We start from the raw sequence: 14,004 nt of genomic DNA on the forward strand, positions 1-14,004 counted from the left end.
TTTGTATTCTGAAACGTTCAGGAATTTCATTAATTTAATTTCTTTCCCCCCCTCTATGTTCACGTCTGCTCTCAAAGTACAGATGAAAGTTAAAGGAATAAAGCATAAAACATGAACCGCGTTTTGCAATTTTCTTTGCAGTTTCTGTGCGCTCTTCTGATTTTTAGGCAAAGCCGCACCGAATAGGACTTTTATTTTGTATATTACGTCATAAGACGGCGCGCGCGCCCCTGCATCAGTTGAGATTCGGCTGTAGAAAGGTTGGTGTTTTTAATCATTTAAATCGTTCCATTAATGCAGACAGTTAATTTTTTATATCAGTTTTTATAGCTTTTAAAAGCGCTGTAAATTACGTAATTATGTTGACTGTAACCCTGTGTAATGTTTTAACTAGTTACGTTATTACGTTATAGTTACGCATTGTTTTTATGTGCAAAGCGCTCCCGCACATGAGTAACAGAAAAGATGTGTCTCATTTCACTCTTCAGTTTATTGTAAACACGAATTCAGTCACTGGCCGGTAGAAACAGAGCTTTTCGAAACTCCGAGTCAATTGAGTCAAATGCTTCGATAAATGATTCAGTGATTCGAATCAGCGCACGCTGACGACTCCTGCTGCTCAAAACACTGGAAATACAGCGACAACAACAAACACAAACATGTGATCAACTGTAACGAATCAGCTGCAAATGTTTTCAATAAAGTGTAATATTTAAATATTAAATAATAAACTGACAAATTATTAACTGTTAAATACTTTTAAACCAAAAAAGTGAGTTTGTACACTTTTCCCCCATTCTCCTAAATTGAATAGGTTTTTTTATTATTATTGTTATTATTTTAAATAGGTGATTTAGGGATATTAAATAAGATTTAACTCATTTTAGCACAGTTCTGTGACTACTGAACTAGGGAGCTGATTGAGACAGATTTAATTTGGAATTATTTTTCTTTGTTCATTATTCTCATCTTAAACACAGAAACTCCTGCTGAATGGACTGAGATCCACGTGACACTGTTATGAAGATGGCGTTTATTAAAGAGGAGAGTGAAGACTTGAAGATTGAAGCATTCAGAGTCAAACAAGAAGATAATGAGGAACAAACAAGTTGGTTTTCATTCTCAAAGCTGAACTCACTCATTCATCCTTACTAAAATGGCCAGTTCTGCTGAAATGAGGAATATTTTTGAAGAATGTCATATGAGTGTTGTAAGAGATCACATTACCAGATAAATTTAATGCTACACATTTATTTAAATGAATTATAGCATTTATTTCAATTAATTTATGAGAGAGAGATGACAATTGTGTGTGTCATCTGCCTGCTGCGCATCTGCGCATCTCTCTACACAAAAGGTTAATTACTTCAAACACAGCGATTTTACCATCTCGGTGCTGAAGAACATAATGTAGGGATCTAGTATCTAGGCTATTTTGTTAATAAAAAATCATGGGGAAGCATTTACAACAACTCCATTTGTGTGCACGGCACACTGTGATCTCTGACCTCTCTCTCTCTCTCTCTCTCTCTCTCAGTGTGTGTGTGTGTTGGTTAGTGTGCATCAATTAAGGCAGCGCATTAATATGAAATACCTGTGCATTACACTGTTTTACTGCATACCTGCCAGCCAATCAGAATCCAGTATTCAGATAGACCATGGAAAAAAAAAAATATAAGTCACATTATGATGAGAGTGTAAATACATTGCAAACAACAGTTAGAAGGGTCAGTGACGTATATGGATTTTCGACTGGCCAATTTTAAAAGGCAAAAATAATATAAATTGTAGCCTAATTGTTCAAACATTAGGAAGGTTGTGTACGCATAACTTCATATTAAAATTAAGTAATTTTAGTGTTTTTCATCTCGATTAATTGACCATAAACCTTAAAAAAATGTCATGTGGTGCAACCATGATTTATATTAAAATTAATTTTAATAGATATTTTCAGTGATTAAAGTGTTTAGAAACAAAGTATTAGCATTTATTTTAAGTTTTTGTAAATAATGATCTTATATTTTTGTTTTATCATTTCAGAGTTGCCTTCTTAAATGTAGTTAGCAGACTTATTTTTCTGCATAATTTAATTGCATAAAACTAATTAAGTTGTTTTAAAAATAGCATTCATTTAAGCATACTGTAGCAGTGATTCATATTTTAAAAACAGGAATAGGATATTTAATTTTTAATTGAATACAGTTATTCCTCTTATTGGTCGCACCACACGATAAGTGGTCACTCCAAATGACACAAAGACCTTATATCATTAAAAAAATCTATTTAAAGAGACGTGTGAAAAGTGCAGCACATGGCATTAAATGCAGGCTTTTCTTTATTCAGTTATTTCTGAACTTGCCCAATCTTGGCTGCTAAATTGACCCTTCGTCGGGAGTTTGATTATCAGGCAGTCTGACCAATCACAACACACCAAATATGCCATTTTTGTCTGACAAATAAACCAGACAGGAGAGTAGATTAGAGTGTGAGTAGTCCAGTGTGCGACTGCCTTGTTTATACTTTAGCCAGGCTCCGCATTACAAGCCTACACTTATTGCGTGCACACCTCCCTAAACAGACGAGGCGTTTATATTTTTCACGCTCGTTGTTGTGTTATTATTTGGAACAACAGGGGGCAACTAGGAGTAATTGTGCTCTAAAACCATCAGGAATCAGGTAGTAAAGGTAAAGGTAGTAGTTTGTCGGTACAACTATCAAAACTTGATGTCTCGCATGATGAATGAGCTGATGAAATGATTAATTTATGTACAAACTGATTAGGTCATGAGTCAATTTAGAAGATTTTAGAATGTTTTTAGCACACTTCATGAAACCCAGACTTCCAAATAAATATATAACATGCTGAATTGTATTTTACTTTTTTCACTGAAATAAAAGTTTTTCTTATTAAACAAAGTAAAGTACCAGAAAAATGATCATTTGGTACCGGTGCCAGTTAAAATGTGAATGGTACCCAACCCTAATCTACAATATTTAAATCGCTTCTTTGTTTTTGCACATTCAGCGACTTCAGTGCAGGTTAGGTTGTTGCGCGGTAGGTGGCAAAGGCCTTTGTAACTTAATCATTCATTGAACCAATTCTCTTAAAAACACTGATTTGTTCAGGAACAAAACAAGGTATTGAAACTATTTGGCCACCACCTTACGAGGCTCAGTCAATAAGCAGAAATGCAGATCTTGGGTAAACGCTGAGGCTGACACTTCACTTTATAGAGATCAATGAGTTGACGATAGTCATGTGAAATCTTCTTAAATCTTAAAATTTGAAGCTACGGAGTACAGACTTAACTTTGGTCTCATTTTAAAGAAGACTCATGGCAGATTATTGTTAAAGAAGAAAAAAAATTTAAAAAGTGAAACCCCCCAAAAAAGTTATAGAGGTTTAAGTTTAGGAAAATGCTTTATGAACAATATTTTATATAAAAAATATATTTTATGTAATATGTTGAACTCTAAACCTGCTAGAAAATCAAACCCATAAAGTTGTGTTCCAAATGTGAGGTTGATATCTCAAAAAATGAGCTTTCAGGAAGATTTTGTTTGGGCGCAGTACCAAATTTTCCTCATTAGATGCCAGCAAAACTCCACTAGTGAACATAGTGGTTGGATTTGTGATTTGCAGTAGAGTTTTTCTCTCTCAAATATTCATTTTTTTATGACACGCATAGAAACCACACTCTGACATCCATACCAACACACCAGTGGTGGAGGTAACGAATTACAACTACTCACGTTACTGTAATTAAATACATTTTGGGGGTATTTGTACTTTCATGAGTATAATTTTAAATCTGTAATTTTACTTGTACTTGAGTACAAATTAAGCTAAGTAATTTACTTCGTTATTTTTAAAATCACAATTCGTTACGGAGTACTGTAATTTGAATTAATATTTCAACCACCCACTGACCGGCATTTCGGTAGCCAATAAAAATATCTAATCTTAACGGACCAATGAAAAGCCTGGTACGTTATTTGAACCGAAAAACAAGTTCCGGCTACTGCAGATTTACTTGAGCTGACCGTCATCGTACAGTCAATAAGTTATTGATTGACACACGGAGATTTTTATTTGTATATATTTATGTAGTCTTTATACTCACAATAGCAAAACATTGTTTTTGTAAAATAATTGCGGCGCGCTATTGATAAGATATTATCACTATAACATCAGGGTTGCCAACTCTCACGCATTTGGCGTGAGACACACGCTTTCAGGCTCTGTCTCAGGCTCTCCCTCTGCCCTTGTAAATCTCAGGCCAAATTGGCAACCCCGCTTGCGATTTTTAAACAGCTTTCAAATGTTGTAAGTTTTAATACTAAATTCAAAAGATAAATACCGTTTTGACGCACGTAATGTGGCGTAAATCGTAAAATGTAGCGCTTTTGTTAATGCCAGGGCCATTGAAAAAACAGAGCTGCGGCAAGCTTTGATCTCGCCGGCGTCGCCGCCACGCAGTCACGTGATTCACGAAGTTCTCAAAACAAACCAGCATTGACAGTGTATTTCAGTGTGTTTCAGTAGGATAGAGACGACAGCTTTACTATACAGGCATTTGGAGCAGTTTTTGGTAAACATTACAGCATATTATGCATTGATTTTTACATCGATGACATTTACAGTGTAATTTTATTCTGGAGAGTGATGGAGAGGCAACCCTTTACTACAAATAAAACCAAAAAAACATGGTTACTATAGTTTAACTGTGGTAACCACAAATTAACCATGGTCTTGCTACACTAACCATAGTTTAACCATGGTATTTGTAGACAAACTACGGTTATACAAATGGTAATCAATGCACCAAAAAATATGGTTACTACACTTTTACTATAATAAAACCATGGATAATTTTCGTAAGGGTTAATATGGTTTTCTTGTATTTAACCCTCCGGTATTGCTAATGTGACCATACAGTTGAACTATTTTTCAGTTAAATAAATGTTCTATATTTTAGTTCAATAATATTCCTTTAATATTTTAAGGAGATCATTTAGTACTAAATACTATATGTCCAATAATTATGGTCCATTAATGGCTTAATATGTGTTACTTATAATAAAATTAGTGTAGTATTTAAGTTTAAAGAGAGGGTTTTAAATTCCAATGCAAAGAGGCCAAGCTGAACTTGAAAGTTGGTAACCCTGGAACATGTAAATCCATCATCATTGTAATACAGACTGTATTAATTAATTAATTCCTAATTTGTTTATTTGTTCTTATTTCATTGCTTACTGTGTACTTGTTTTAATATCTTAAATATATATTAGTAAGGCATACTGTTTTTTTCCGTATTGTAAGTGTTATGTAATGAATGGAAAATATATATAGGCTGATTAACCTATAATTCAATTTGTATAATTCCATCAAGAAGCTGTCTATGAAATTAAATACAGCTCTGCCTGCCTCAGCTGCATGTGAACGGCTTTTTAGCTGTTCTGGTCTACTGTTCACATCTAAAAGAAGCCGGATAGAAATTTGAAAATCAGCTTCTGCTGAAACTGAACAAAAGGTTCAGAAGGTAAACTTATGATATGATATGTTAGTATGTAAGGTCCTTGTAGTAAGGACCTTGCCCAGCTGTTTGTTATTCCACGGCACTGGGATAAGTTAATACTGTTTACTAAGTTACAGAAGTGTTTTTATTATAAAACACATAATGGTAAGAAAACTTACAACTTCATATTTGTGACGTTGTTTTATTTATTTTATATATATATATATATATATATATGTTTAGGGGTGTTGTTCTGTGATTTGTATATAAACCACACTTGACAGTTCAGTTAATGCTGTTTACAAAGTTTCAAAAGTGCTTATAGTATCTTTAAATGTGTTTTGTAAAATGTGTTTTATTGTCTGGATCTTGTCTGATTCAGCAATTATTGATAATTCAATAAAAAATAATTCAAATAGCTAAAAAAATCAATAGCTAAAAAGTAATTAGTACTCTGAGTAGTTTTTATGAAGAGTAATTTGTACTTTTACTTAAGTACTTTTTAACACCAGTACTTTTACTTGTAATTGAGTATAATTTCAGCAATGTAACAGTACTTGTAATTGAGTATAAATTTTCAGTACTCTTTCCACCACTGCAACACACCCACACAATTATAGCCGCATTATTTATCCATTTGTCTCTGTAATATGCAGAAGCAGAAAACAGAAATAAAGTGAGCATTTGCTTTATTGGCCAAATGTAAAAAAAGAAAAAAAAAGGCACCATCTGGTAAAAAAAAAAAAAAAAAATGTTGAAAAATTAAATTTTGAAGCTTTGCCAAAAGAATGAAAGTCTAAAAATACACACCTGTGCCAAACTGTATGCAGTTGGCTAAAACACAGGCAAAATTATCAAAAGAAAAAGAAAAACCCTGAAAATGACTTTGGGTTAAGTGCCAAAAGTAGACTACTAAAAAGATGTTGCAAACATGGAAGATTCATTTACAGTCTGTTCTCTAACAGACGCAGGTAACGGTACATGCTCAGTCTAATCACTTCCCTCAGGTAGTGTTTTCATATTAGTAAAAGCAGCCACATCTGTTGAACAGATAGGAGTAGGAGATCAGTAGGAGAATTGGTTTTGATGTCTGTTGCTTTGTGTCATTAAGCAAGGGTTAACTTTTATCTGTTTTTTTGCCTTAGACATGATGGCTCTGAAAGAAGAGAATGGAGTAATGAAAGAAATCAAAGAGGAAGATCAATACATGAATCATCATGATCTTAAAATTGAAGAAAAATCTTTTAGCTGTTCACAGACTGAAACAACTTCCATACAGGAAAGGGCTCCAAAGACAGGCAGTGTAAGTTGTTTCACCTGCCAGGAGTGTGGAAAGAGTTTGACTCATAAAGCAAGCCTTTTCAGGCACATGCGAATTCATACAGGAGAAAAGCCGTTTACCTGCAATCAGTGTGGAAAAAGTTTTAACCGAAAAGAAACCCTTGATTCCCACATGAGAGTACACACCTACACATGCCCTCAGTGTGGAAAGAGTTTCAGCCAAAAAGGAAAATATGAAGACCACATCAGAATTCACATTGATGAGAAACCCTACAAATGTCCTCAGTGTGGAAAGGGTTTTATTCGAAAAGAACACTTTGAAGAGCACATAAGAACTCACACTGGAGAAAAGCCTTTTACCTGCCAACAATGTGGAAATAGTTTCCGCCAAGAAAGAAACCTTAACAGGCACATGATAACCCACATTGGAGAGAAGTCATTTGTTTGTGGTCAGTGTGGAATGAGCTTTAAAAAAGAAGCAGCCCTTAAATACCACATACAGATTCACATGAAAGAATTGCTGAATGTTATCAGTGACAATTCAAAGACAGGAAACATCTGAGGAATAATGGAGAGAAGCCATCACTATGGAAAGACTTGCAAAACCAATGCAAACCTTGAGGTTCACCTAAGTGACCGATCCACTTACAGCTTCAAATACTTGAGCAGCAGATACAGCGAACACCCAGAGAATATTTACATATCTACAGTGACTATGTAAATATGTTCTGGGGATTTTCCTTTCAGTAACAAAATAAAAGTGGTGAGAAAACAGCATTGCAGTGTTGAAGTGGATCTCTGCAATGTATGGATTATTTCAGTTGTGGCAGAAGAGGGCCAGGTTTAATAAATAGAGCAAAAACAGCAAGTTAAAGACAGCAAGTCAAAAAGCATTGATGGAAGTGAAGACTTCTCATGATCTACTGACAATGCTCTAATCACGAACACAGCCGCTAATTTTCATAATAATCTACCAAGAGCAATGCAAATTACAAATAATGGTGTTTGGATATTCTGATAATGTCTCTCTGTTCTCTGCATTCCTCCTCGTACAGCAAATTTTAATGCCCAAATTTTAATAGGCTTGCCTACTGTTCCATATAATATGGAATTGTCCCGTGTAATTCAGAATTCTCTCATATTTTAAGGTCACATATTGTACACCTTTCTGGAGGTTTATTTTAGCTGTTGATGTCCTTAAGAACATATATTTGCGGTATAAGTGCCAAAAACCTCAATATATTTTTACAGCTCTTCTCTTAGGAGCTCTGTCAAGAACAGGTCGATTTTGACCCGTCTAATTAAGGCTACGTCTACATTAATCCGGATACATTTGAAAACGGAGTTTTCGTTTTAAAACGCTCTCCATCCACACTAGCGTTTTCAAGCGTTTTCCAAAAGTTTTTGCGCACTCTCATGTTTGATTTAAAAAGCAGCTGCCCTCACGTTTAGTTGCAGGAGTCAGCATAGCAACTGTAAGTACATTTTCTGTCATCTTTTTAGGACTGTAATATGAAGTGTTTACAAATATATCTTTAGCAGCAGTGTAAAAAAGCGAATAGCACATAACAGCCACAATTACCGGTATAAACATGGATATCTATTGGAACGATATGCATCACATGACTAAACATGCGTCATCGTTTTCAAAAGCCTACGTTTTTACAGTCCACACTAAAACGCGAAATCGGCATTTTCAAATTTATCCACTTTGGAGATCGTTTTCAGAAAGCTCAGTTTTATTTGACTAAAAGCGCTGTCTCAGTGTGGACAGAAGGCCAAAACGGAGTGAAAAAGATGCATTTTCAAACGAAAACGTATTAGTGTGGACATGGCCTAATATTCATGAACCTCACTTCTGATTGGCCTGTTGATTTTTGAGTGGCCTGGCCGTGAGTCAACCACAGGTAACTAGGGTCATGTATGTGGTAGCCTGCTGTGGCTTGGTGATACTCAACAGGGTGTGTCAGAATGGTAATTATTAATTATATATTTTTTTCAAACACCGAATGCAGTAAGTTACGTAACTATTGCTTTAGTAAAGCAGTTTTCATACTGCACATTGATTCTGGAAAACTGCTGAAAAGTTGCCAGAGTGCCTTCTGTGTGAATGCAAAGACATCCCGGGATTGATTCCGGGAACGATCCCGGATCGGGGACCTAGTAACGTTGCTGGGGTCAGTCCCGGAATGAATGCTGTGTGAACAAAAGGAAGTGTTGTAGCAACTCTTCACAACGAAAAAAATATGTGCAAACTGGAATGAAGCAGCGATCATGGAATTCCTCACCGCACTGAAGCGCAGGTCATTCGCCAGTTTAGTTTCAGTTCAGTGCAACGAACGCGTCGCATCACACGTCACATTTCTTTACGGGATCTTTATGGGTTGTGTAAAGCACGCACAGATTCCGGAAAATCCCTGTGTGAATGAACCAAATTAAACAATTCCAGAACAAATCATGGGACACATTATCTGTGTATTTTCTGGAATCGCTGTGTGAAAGCTGACGTCCCACTGGTTGCCAATGTTGTTCGGAAACCTGTAGAATGATGTAGTTTCCTGACATCCATCGACTGAATAACACTTTCTCGACTTGTTTCCGTGTTGTTGTTGCTCAGCAATGGCATGGACGCGATGTTGTCTGTGGGTTTGGGGAAAGGAGGGTGGGATGGTGGGAATCATTGTTTTTTTATGCGAACATAGCCATTCAGAGAAGACTTTAAGTTCAAGCGGAATCTTCTGCCGGCAAACAACGTGATTATTGATCATGAGCACAACATCCAGTAAGGCAAGGAAACATGCAATCTACTTGAGTGTAGATGCGTTTTACTATTGTAAGTTAATTGTAAGAAAAAAAAGCCATTTTTAAAATTTTAACAACTAGTTTACTCTTCAACTTAAATTCAAATGAAACTCAAAGCTTGTGGGATTTTTTTGTTTGGTGCTTAAATTTGTGCTTCAGTCAGTCAAATGCTTTTTATTATGTGTGAAGTCACCGAAGCGCCATTTTAAAGGTATTGTTGCACAGAGCCGTACAGTAAAGACTGATTTAATCGTCATACTGGAGAAACAGAAGCAAACTAAGTAGATATGGTACCAAGATAATCTCCGCAAAACTTTTAGGATCCATAACTTATGTAATTTGTCAGTGTTTAACAATTAACACTGATCCATATTACCTGACCACAAAAAGTTGAGTGCCGCCCTCCATCCTTGTTGGATATATGATTATCTTGTTTACAGTATAAAAACTTATATTATTTACTTATATTTGATTATGTTCAGTTTTGTCTACTATTGATTTGCACACACAATTTCCACATTTGTAAGTGATTGTCATGTGAGTCTATACCATTAACCTTACCCTGTTTGTTCAACATTTTCCATGCTTCATGTGGCTGATCACAATTCCTATTAATAAGGAGACAATCAAAAACACATTTATGAAAATTCCATGATATATTCTTTATTATTAATGCAACACTGTTAAAAGTTTCAAAATGCATAACAAAAGATTGCAACAAGAATTATGAACCATCAACATACTGTTTTCGTAAGTAATAAATAATTTTGTGCCTGTCACAGTTGTCTAAAACAGCGTTTGTGCAGGAAGATCCAGTCTGAGGCACATAAGGTGAACTGAAGTATTTAAAATGAAGTGAGAATTTTCGTTATTTTTGACATGAAAAGCAGCATAAAACTATAAAAACCTTTAGCCCCCAGTGACCACTTCCTATAGAATGTAGCTCCAACCTCAATCAAACTCACCTGCCTGTAACTTTCTAGTGATTGTGAATATCTTGGATCAGGTGTATTTTATTAAGGTTGACTGGGTTTAGCATTGCTCCTACCATGAACTTCACAGTGGCATGAATTCTCTCCCACAGAGAACAGTACAGACAACAACAAATTTATTTATTTATTTGACTGCATAGAGAATAGGACAAATTAAAAGGGGTTTAGGTCTTCAGGTAGTGCAAGTCTCAGAGACAGTGGATTTTTGAGAAGCATTAGCTGTATCAGATCCAGTTGAAAAGAAGTGGCAGTTTAATATTCAATGCCAGTCTCAGAATCAGTGGCATTTTCCAATGCAACAACTGCCTTGGAGACAATGGCAGTCTGAGAGGCAGTGGAGGATGAGCAGGAGTGTAGTTTCTGAGGCAGCGTCAGGCTGAGATGGAGCTTCACTTTCAGAGGCTGTGCTGGTCTTAGAGGCAGCGTCAGTTTCAGAGGCAGTGTCAGTCTCAGAGGCAGTGTTAGTTTGACAGGCAGTACTTGTCTGAAAGCCTGTGTCAGTCTGAGAGACAGTGACAGTTTGAGAGGCAGTGTTAATTTGAAAGGTATTGTCTGTTTCAGGGCCAGTGTCAGTCAGAGGCACTTTCAGTCTCAAAAGCAGTTTCATCTCAAAGTTAGTGCAGGTTTGAGACGCAGTGGCAGTCTCAAAGACATTGACAGTCTCTGAGGCATTGCCGGTCTTGGAGGCATCAGCAGTCTCTGAGGAATTGGCAGTGTCAAATGCATTGCCTGTCTGAGAGGCAGTCTCTGAGGCATCAGCGGTTTCAAAGGTACTGCCAGTCTCTGAGAAATCGGCGGTTTCAGAGTCACTGCTGGTCTCAGAGGCATCAGGAGTCGCAGATGCATTGCCATTCTCAGAGGTATCGGTGGTTTCAGAGGCACTGCCGGTCTTGGAGGCATTGGCGGTCTCAGATGCATCATCATTCTCAGAGACATCGGCGGTTTCAGAGGCACTGCCAGTCTCAGAGGCATCGGCGGTCTCGGATGCATCGGCAGTCTCAGATGCATCGGCAGTCTCAGAGGTATCGGTGGTTTCAGAGGCACTGCCGGTCTTGGAGGCATTGGCGGTCTCAGATGCATCATCATTCTCAGAGACATCGGCGGTTTCAGAGGCACTGCCAGTCTCAGAGGCATCGGCGGTCTCGGATGCATCGGCAGTCTCAGAGGCATCAGGAGTCGCAGATGCATTGCCATTCTCAGAGGTATCGGTGGTTTCAGAGGCACTGCCGGTCTTGGAGGCATTGGCGGTCTCAGATGCATCACCATTCTCAGAGACATCGGCGGTTTCAGAGGCACTGCCGGTCTCAGAGGCATCGGAGGTTACAGAGGCATCGGCGGTCTCAGATGCATCACCATTCTCAGAGGTATCGGTGGTTTCAGAGGCACTGCCGGTCTTGGAGGCATCGGCGGTCTCAGATGCATCACCATTCTCAGAGACATCGGTGGTTTCAGAGGCACTGCTGGTCTCGGAGACATCAGTGGTTTCAGAGGCATTGGCAGTCTCAGAGGCAGTTTTGTTCTCAGATACTATGGTAAAAAAGGTCGCGGCATAATTTATATTAAATCCTCTTCATTTTTATCTACATAACGGTTACTGTAATTATGAACTAAAATGTTCATTTTTTTAACACAACTGCAAGGGGCTTTTAACATACTATCTCAGATGTCACCATTTAAAAATGTCGGCGGTTATTCAGAAGTCACTGTTATAAGTAAGTCATTGTGATTGAGTCATTCAAACGATTGATTCATTTACATAAAACAGTGCTGTTGCTGTGTTTGGAACCATTTTTGTTACTGAAATAGAGCAAAAATAGGCAATAAGTCTCTTAGAATTTATTTATAGTTTATTGATTTTAACTGTTTTATAAAATCAATATCACATTTGTGATTTTTGCGAAAAAATGGCACTCTTCATGTGATATTGATTAACTATATGAAATGATATGAATATACATTTTCTGCCCCCATACTTTGAATTTTGGGAATATTCTAAATGCATTTTTTTAGACTGAATCACGCAGTGAAAGAACACACTCTAAATGAGCACAGTCAGTCTAGCTATTGTTTAAGCACTCACAACTCCTCTTATAATAAATAAAGCTGTCCATACACTGTATGATAAATGAATCTCTAACTTACATCATACGTACATCTGCACTTTGTTGCTTATGATGAGGGAATTCGTGAGATTCAGTCTAAACAAGACTCAGGGTTTTAGCTGACTATTCTGAACGCCTCTGATTGGCCACTGCATTCTAAACTCAACAGAGTCGTGTGTGATTGGTTATAATGCGCAATGCTGTAAAAACTTGCAAAAAAAAAATAAGATGTAATGTGAGCAGGTCAAATCTTTTTATTTAACTTTCATTTTCACTAGTTTTATGTTTGAAGTATTACAGTTTTACTAAAAAACCAGGGGACCACCCCAAGTATATTTTTTTGGGTGTTATGGGGGGGTCCCTTAATGCTTATGGGAGGTCCAGGACCCCTCAATTCGAACACTGCTACAAATAGCTGCTCGCATAAAATTAAAGGCATTAATGTTTGCCTACAAAACCACCCCTTTAACTAAATTCATTACTTCAGACTTGTATGCCCTCTATAAGCTTGCTTTCTGCAAGTGAACGGAGCGTTATTGTGCCATCCCAAAAATTACTTTCACAGACTTTTACTTTAAATGTTCCCTCCTGGTGGAATGACCTGCCCAACTCAATCCAAACAGTCCTTAGCCATCTTCAAGAATTGTCTAAAACACATCTCTTCCATTTTTATTTTTTTGCTCTAACACTCTCTATTCTATTTCTATTCTTTTTAAAATAAAAGAGAAGCTAGTGAACTCTTTTTTTTTGTCTTCTAACCTTTTCTGTCTGTTTTCATTTTATTATACAAATAACAAAAAACCCTAACACTAGCTTGCTCTATTCTTTTTCTATTCTGTTTATTATATAATTTTAAAAAACTGAGACTTGTCAGAGCACTTACATATCATTGCTCTTTTGTTGATTTTGATTGCTTCCATTGTCCTCATTTGCAAGTCGCTTTGGATAAAAGCATTGCAAAATGGCTAAATGTAAAAGATCACAGTGCCATCAACTATTTCTGAGTTTGCTGTTGAGAGGAGCCCAGTGAGATGTCATTAAAAATACAAACATTGCTTTGTCATTTTATGCTCTCTTAGCTTTTATTTAAAGCAGTGTTTGTGAAAATATCAGCATGTCTCATCTCAATCAGAAGACCCTTCAGATCTCCCACTACTGTGGCCAGAGACAATGCCACAGCAGAAATGGGTGTCGGAAGCACTTTTTAGGGTTGGTGCAAATGGAAAGCTGGAGCTGTGGGAAAATCTGTATTCAACTTTATATAGCCAGGACTTCCTCAACAGGCTCAATCACATCAAGGCCAGCATA

General features: G+C 36.9%; 1 protein-coding gene across 1 annotated transcript; it reads left to right on the plus strand.

Annotated features, from left to right (window-relative positions):
* Positions 1–223: 223 nt before the first annotated feature.
* On the plus strand, positions 224–7,734 carry LOC127163666 (gastrula zinc finger protein XlCGF7.1-like). Its single transcript, XM_051106977.1, has 3 exons — positions 224–260; positions 981–1,108; positions 6,665–7,734. The coding sequence occupies exons 2-3, from the start codon at positions 1,021–1,023 to the stop codon at positions 7,360–7,362; spliced, it is 786 nt and encodes a 261-aa protein (XP_050962934.1). The 5' UTR covers positions 224–260; positions 981–1,020; the 3' UTR covers positions 7,363–7,734.
* The last annotated feature ends 6,270 nt before the right edge of the window (positions 7,735–14,004 follow it).

This window comes from Labeo rohita, chromosome 4 (genome assembly GCF_022985175.1).
Source record: "Labeo rohita strain BAU-BD-2019 chromosome 4, IGBB_LRoh.1.0, whole genome shotgun sequence".
NCBI classification, from domain to species: domain Eukaryota; kingdom Metazoa; phylum Chordata; class Actinopteri; order Cypriniformes; family Cyprinidae; genus Labeo; species Labeo rohita.

Bases quoted from the DNA above. Each gene is read 5' to 3' on its own strand.
- LOC127163666 (XM_051106977.1), top strand. From the start codon at position 1,021: ATGAAGATGGCGTTTATTAAAGAGGAGAGTGAAGACTTGAAGATTGAA. The intron at 1,109-6,664 runs GTTGGTTTTCAT...TTTTTGCCTTAG, and splicing joins AGATAATGAGGAACAAACAA to ACATGATGGCTCTGAAAGAA.